The sequence below is a fragment of the Benincasa hispida genome, unplaced genomic scaffold (assembly GCF_027475165.1).
Source record: "Benincasa hispida cultivar pf3 unplaced genomic scaffold, pf3_genome.v1.1 HicScf695, whole genome shotgun sequence".
NCBI lineage: Eukaryota > Viridiplantae > Streptophyta > Magnoliopsida > Cucurbitales > Cucurbitaceae > Benincasa > Benincasa hispida.
This window is the reverse complement of record NW_028326817.1, coordinates 22153-29613: the sequence shown is the minus strand read 5'-3', so window position 1 is coordinate 29613 and position 7461 is coordinate 22153. Positions and strand designations below refer to the sequence as shown.

The following is a 7461-nucleotide window of genomic DNA, read 5'->3' as shown; positions in this document are numbered from 1 at the left end:
TCACCGAAAATTTTTAAATTCGTGGGTAGTTGTTTATTTCGTGGTCTCCGTATCAAAGAAGCTTCACCATTTTTATGGCTTTTTTTTTAAAAAAAAAAAAAAAATCTAAAAATTAAATTATCTAAAGTTCCTTTTTAGTTTGTTATATTCTCTTATCTAAAATGGCCTCATTAATTAAAGAAATGGATATATTCGGTCTATAAGATTTGAATTTGATTTCTAATTGGTTAGGTAAATATACAATTTAACTCATTTACACAAAAATAAAAAAAGTATAGTCTAATTAGCAAATGTGTCATGTCATCTTATCAGTTTTTTCTTTTTAAGATAAATTTAGTATTAGAGTATCATTTTGGTCTATGTAGTTTTGGTTCGTTCCATTTAAATCCATTCACTTTTCATGATATAATTTTAGTTTTTATATTTTCAAAAAAAAAATTAAATCTTTTAAAATTATTTTTTATTGAGTATATGTTCACAATTTATAAAAGGTAAAAAAAATTAAAGAAAAATAAAATTGGACATTCAAAATGGTAGAGAGACAAGAGAAAGTGAAATTTTGAAAATAAAAAATTGGAAAAAGGGAGTGGAGGGAAAATTTTGGAAAAATTGATTGAAGAATATTTGATGTTAGGGCGGGAAATTCAATTTCTACCCCACCTGTCCCTTCCCGCTCTGACTTTATCTTCTTTTTTTTATTTTCCCTCCCTCTTTCAACTTAACTTTAGCACATTCCACATTTAATAAATCAATTCTGTATTTTATAATTCTCCATATATTATATATAAAAGGTTGGACGGGCTGACTTTATCTATTTTATTCGTTTGGATGGGCTGGGCCTCTGGAGGCCAAAGTTTTGGGCTTTATTGTGGTCAAACTCCCACATATTGAACGGAACAACTTTGAAAAAAAAAAAATCAATTTCTACTCATAAATTTATAAAGACAGACCAAATTTTACTGCTAATTTAAGAGTGCAATTATCATAACCACCATATTTCAGAAGGTTTTTATAACTTAGTATATAAGATATATTATAGGTACATTGATATGAGTAAAACAAACTTTAATACTAAATAGTGTGCAACTTTTTTAGATAAAAGAGCAGAAAAATAACATCTTCCCCTATTTTCTGAAAAAAGAAACTTAAAACAAAATTGTATAAACTAAAAATTGAAAGCTTGAGAGTCTGAGCATCAATCAATTTCCAATGCAAGGAGCAGATTCATATATGATATCGACCATAAGCTTAAAACTTAAAAACTACAAGCAAACGTAAGTTTTTTGGGCAAATTCAATGGCCAAGGATGGAACAAATTAATGGACACAAGATCTAATCAAATGTACAAACTAAACTTCATAATATCGTCAAGACATTGCTTTGGGAATCAGTAGTAAAGTAATAGTTTGGAAAGTAGATTCTGAGTTATATGATCAGACACTGTACATTGTACATTCAATGCTTGTAGAAGGGGATACACAAGAAACTTAATCATGGCGCGGTTTGCACAAGAGTAAAACAACTTGCACAAAATGGTTCTTCGTCATATACACGGTACTTTCTTTTGGTTTTACAATTAGCCACAGCATCCACCTCTCTGTGCAACTGTTCCATCTCTCGCCCCTGATGGCCCTTGAGGACGCCCGTAACCGACCTTGATCCCAGATGACTGCAATATTCAATATAAACAGTTGTATCGTGAAACTCAATTTTTGTTCTTCATGGTTGCAATATGTTTTTAAAATAGAAACTATGATAACAGTAGTTTAAGCTCGGAAAAAATGGAAATAGATATTCTCAATGAAAGAATATAGAACAGCCCAACAAAATGAAACATCCTCAATGCAGAAGTACCACACAAAAAAGGACCAAATCTAGAGGATAACTACAAAATGTCTTGGCCAATATTGTCCAAAGCGTTACAGCTAATCAGAGACCACACTTCCTCCTAAGATCGATCTCTCAAACTCTTAAAGAAACTCTTCTATTTCACTCTAATCACATCCCCCAAAAATAACAGCAAAGAATGAAAATTTTGTCCCACAAATGCCTAACTTTTCCTTTATTCATTGGTGTTCACACCAACTTATGCACAAATTTACCTAATCTCTTGAGATAAGAATCTAATGTACAATATTAGTTATCATAAAACTCCTATAATTTTAATATTCTAGACAAATCACTACTATGGTCCTTTGCTAATTTTTCACATGTCCGAGTGCCACTAGTTTGTACTACCAACCTATTACCTACTGCAGTCATATGAATGCCCCATAATGTCAGATACTTGTCAAATAAGTAATATCACAATGGAGAATGGGTAGGTAGCATTCACAATCAATAATCTAAAATTTTTACCACAAAAGATAGACCCAATATACCTCATTGGATACATCAAAGACGCCTTCTTGAATATTTTGAAGTATTTTAGCTGCAGTCTTTATGAATGCCTGTAAAATCAAACATCAAGATGATCCACAACACAGTCTGCATTTTTAGAAGAAGCACATGTTAAAACAAAATTGACCTCCTCAACATTTTGTGCTGTTCTAGCAGATGCCTCTAAGAATAAGAGTCCATTTTCTTTTGCAAATTGTTCTCCCTCTTCCTTGCTTACAGCTCTTCGATGGGCAAGATCAGCCTTGTTTCCTACTAGCATAATCGACATGTTGGGATTTGCATGCTGCCGAGCATCTTCCAACCAGCTTGCCAAGTGGTTGAAAGTTTCCCTCCTGATAACAAAATCATGGGGTGATCTCAGATTTCTTGAAACAATTTGAAAATAAAATAAAACTAAATGCAACTGCAATGGCAAGGGGATATTGGCGAAGATTGGTTGTCAATCTTTACCAAGAGCAGCCACATGGTAAATAGATATTGGTCAATCATAAGAATTAGAAAACTAGCTTTACAGATTTGAACTCTGAAGGTTGCAAAGCAAACATCCCAAAATTCAGTGCAATAAAATATAGCTAATAATTAGAAAGAAAAGACAATTTTGAGACAATAAGAAAAGTTAATCCCATCCATCCATCAGACTCACCTGGTAATGTCATAAACTAAAAGAGCACCAGCTGCCCCTCTGTAGTAAGATCTTGTAATTGATCTGAATGATTCTTGCCCAGCCTGCAATAAAGTATAATGTCCTTTCCTTATCTACCCAAAAGGAAAAGGAGTTTTCTACAAGGAGAACATCATCTATTTTCATCATTACCGGTAAAGAATCTACTGTCTGATGTTTAGCAAACATATGAGACTGTTTGACAGCAGTTTTGAAAAAAAAAATACATTTTTTTTCTTTTGAACAAAAATTCATGGAAATTTATATTTGGATAATTGTTTAATCATGGCTAGTGAATAATGATTTCAAGAGTACACCTTTCATTTTCATGAATTACACAATGACCGTTCTTGAAAATTGTTTTAGAAGCAAAAGTCAAAGGTTATTTTCTAAAGAGCTTCCAAACAGATGCTAATGGCTTGCCACTTTTATTTTTAAGATAATTTTGAAAAACTTTAATCAGATAAGTTGTGAAAGTAAACATCACTGTAACATTGAAATTGCTATTCACAGATCCATTGCTTCCTAAGGAAATTCATTTATTATAAGAATGAAAATATGTAATCCACGAGAACAAATTCTAACAAGAAAAGTGAGCTTTAACTCAATAGTAATAGACATGTACTCCCTTCCTTGAGGTTGAAGTTCTATTCCATAACCCACAATTGTTGTACTCAAAATAAGAACATATGGGCCCAAAAATCTTCTAGAAAAAAGTATCAGACATTATAAAAATTCCAATTAAACCATCATGGATTGGCTTAGTAGTAAATAGGAGACATAGTCTCAATAAATGATTAAGAGGTCAAGGGTTCAATCCATGGTAGCCACCTACCTAGGAATTAATTTCCTACAAGTTTCCTTGACACCCAAATGTTGTAGGGTTAGGCGGGTTGTCCCGTAAGATTAGTTGAGGTGCGTAAGCTGGCCCGGATACTCACAGATACCAAAAATTATATATACATATATAACTTCCAGTTGGTCAATTGAGAGGAACAATTATATGCTAACTCTAATCCCCTCACAGTTAATTGGCCAATCTCAACCTACATTAGGGAATAATAAAGAGTGGCTTGAAAATCTGCATGTCTGCAAGATTCTCCCCTGGTTTTATAACTAGGCTAACAATAAAAATTACTCAGTATAAAAGGTGAGTCAGAAAAATGTCATAATTTAGAAGATGTCTGGTAAAGAGCCTTAGAAATGGGCTATTATTAGCCAGAAGATCATGTGCTTCCACCCCTCTAATAATCAAGATTCTGAACATCTTGGGTCCTTGGGTTCTATCATGGCCAACTCCCTCCCTAACATATTGGTGCCAAGGGAGCAAGCCTTTGGGAATCTGGCTGTTTGTAGAGTTCCTCGGTGGACTAAGAATGGGCATCCATTTATTTTGAATCCAGTCAAAATCAAGGGCAATTTATTAAAGTGGCCAGTTCGAATGGACCTAGAGTGGGTAGGCCCAACCACCACACCACACATAGAGAAATAAATCTAAGGCCTTCCGTTTGGTCTTTATCTTCATTTTCAGGGCATTCATATCAACAAAAAGTTACCTCTGATATTGGGAATAGTACATACAAGGCAACAGACCAATCTGTTGGTCATCTTTTTTCTTTCTTGCCCTTATATCATTAGATGATAACTTGTCCCCCATAATTCATAACCAATAAAGCTAGCATAGACCAGAGGATAACAAGAAATATTCTCAATAAGAAAATACTTCATAATCCACTTGAGAAGGAATGATTATACACAAGAGGAGGCATCCAACCAAGCCTGGCCCAAATCTCCTCAAAAGCTCTACACATGTCTAAAACCCCTCCTATTCCTCGCAAGTCAAAATTCCATAAGACTGCGAAGAAAGCAGAGTGCCAAAAAGCCATCAATCAATCTCAAAAGGAGGATGATATAAAACCTCCTCCACCATAGCCCTGCACAATCTGTTAAAGCCTCCAAAAATGTGTCCCTAATTTAGTAGCCTTGAAGATAGAAAACTAACACTCCCAAAAAAAATGATCCTAACACGACCCAACGTGAAATCAATTAATATCAATAAAAGATCATCGACGAATACGATTCAGTTTCCAAAGAGATTTCTTAGGATCACTTAAAGTTCTTGGTACCACACACACATCACTGATCCTATCAACGAAACCAGAGGGTAAAAGTCTCACATCCAAAAGATTGATCTCAGAAGTCCCATAGCAGAAGACAAAAACTTACCAAACCAACATTCATCATCTAAATTGTTCATCATTTATAGAATCTTCCCAGTTCATGTTACTTTCTCATATTCCATACTGCCACTTATATATATGAAGAAATTAAAATCTGCAAAGCCAAACACAATAAGAAGTGAAACTCACAGTATCCCATATCTGAAGCTTAATAGGTCGGCCATCGATGGTGACCATTCGAGCACCAAACTCGACGCCAATAGTGAGATCGTGCACAGGCTGAAACCTCTTGTCCGTGAACTGCAATAGCAAGCAAGATTTGCCGACACCTGTAACCCACACAAAAACCCCAATTTCAAAACAAACCCAGAAGAGAAATAATCAAAACAAAGATTCTGAGCAAACAGAACCTGTATCCCCGATGATGATGTACTTGAATAGATAATCGTACGACATCACTACACACAAGCGGAAATCAACCCAGAGAAATTGGCGATGTAATGTAATGGAAGAGATGATTGAAGCAGGTTTTGAAGAGGGAATTTAGAATTTTTTTTCTTTATGTGAAACGACACGCTATGTGAAAACGGCCCCGCCAGCTCGGAAGGCCGACGAGAATTTGGTTTTAGAGTGAGATTTCTTTGTTGTAAGAATTTGGATTTTGGTTAGGAAGCTTCTCGACATTGCGAGGCCCAACCTGTCCATTGCGTGCGCTCCTATGTAATTAAATTTCCTGCTCTCCATATTTTCATTGAAATTTTTATGTGTTTGACATACGTAGTTAATCCACATTTCTATTTTATCTTAAAAGATTTTATGAATTAAAATTTTTATTTCATAATTTTTTAAAAAAATATCCATTAATATCGACATTTGGTTGATATTTCCATCCGATTAAAACTTTAATTTTTTATTTTTGACCTTTTTAAAATTGACATTTCTTAGTCTCTTAAATTTAAAAAGTTGTGGTTGGGTTAATGAGTTTGTTGTGTTATTAGTAGAGTTGGCAAAAATCACCATGGATCGGATCCCTGCTCAAACAGTTTGACCAGGGATGGGATCAAATCGGGGATAAAAAAAAAGATCCTCGACCCCTACCCGTCCCGAATATTTTTCTTTAATAATTTATTTCATAATATAATTATCTTAAACTTTTTATTAAATCTAAAATGTTTTTAATTATTAATTTATAAATAAAATAATAATAATACTACTTTGTTATATTAAATATTTAAATTTTGGATATAAATACCAAAATTTAATTGATTTTAAATAAATAATTAATTACAAATAAAAATATAAACAATAAAAAAATTTCCCGTGGGACCCAATCTTTGAACAGGGATTCCTCGACCCCGACTCCCCAATATGGAAAATGGGGCAAGGGTGGGGATTATAAATCTCCACTAGGATGGGGACAGGGAGTGCATCCCGGTCCCGCCCCCATCTCGTTGTCAACCTTAATTATTAGTCCATTTTTACTCAACAAATTAGAAAATTGTTAAGTTAAAATTAAAATTGCTAAAAAGTAAAATAAGAATAAAAATAAATAAAAACAAAAGAAAACTTCTATTTTTATGTCACTAGTTCGTTTCCATCGTGATCGATAATTTTAGGCAACACGACAAACAACAAAGCCCACAAGAACGATAAAGTTTTTTTGAAGTATCCATACACTAAAATCAAAATATGAAAGTTATGTTTCGTTTTTAACTATTTTGCTTTTTTATTTTTGAAAATTAAACTTATTTTCTATCGATTTCTTATAATGATTTACATCTTTTTTAAGTGCTAGTTGATTTCTTAATTAAATTCAAAAAATATATATCTTTAAAAACTACTTTTCTTTTAATTCTCAAATTTTGACATAGTTTCTTAAAACATTTGTAAAAAGTAATTAATAAAACAAAATATTTAGATGTAGAATTTGTGTTTATTAGCTTAATTTTCAAAAACTAAAAACCAAAAATCAAGATCCCATTTGATAATCATTTGATTTTTTTTGTTTTTGTTTTTCAGAATTAAGTCTATTTCATCTACATTTTTTACAATGATTTGCATATTTATTAAGTAAAATGGTTTAATTCTTAGTCAAATTCCAAAAACAAAAATAATTTTTTGAAAGCTTACTTTTTTAGTTCTCAAATTTTGGCTTGGTTTTTTAAATCATTGATGAAAAGTAGATAACAAATGAAGAAACTTGAAGGTGAGAGTAGTGTC

The 7461-nt window shown here is 32.8% G+C and overlaps 1 protein-coding gene across 1 annotated transcript; it reads right to left on the bottom strand.

Moving 5' to 3' along the window:
• Positions 1–1333: 1333 nt before the first annotated feature.
• Positions 1334–6034, bottom strand: LOC150030011 (ras-related protein RABB1b). Its single transcript, XM_090310163.1, has 6 exons — positions 5652–6034; positions 5431–5570; positions 3044–3126; positions 2528–2732; positions 2382–2450; positions 1334–1669 (listed from the first exon to the last, which is right to left on the bottom strand). The coding sequence occupies exons 1-6, from the start codon at positions 5695–5697 to the stop codon at positions 1577–1579; spliced, it is 636 nt and encodes a 211-aa protein (XP_090166289.1). The 5' UTR covers positions 5698–6034; the 3' UTR covers positions 1334–1576.
• Positions 6035–7461: the final 1427 nt, after the last annotated feature.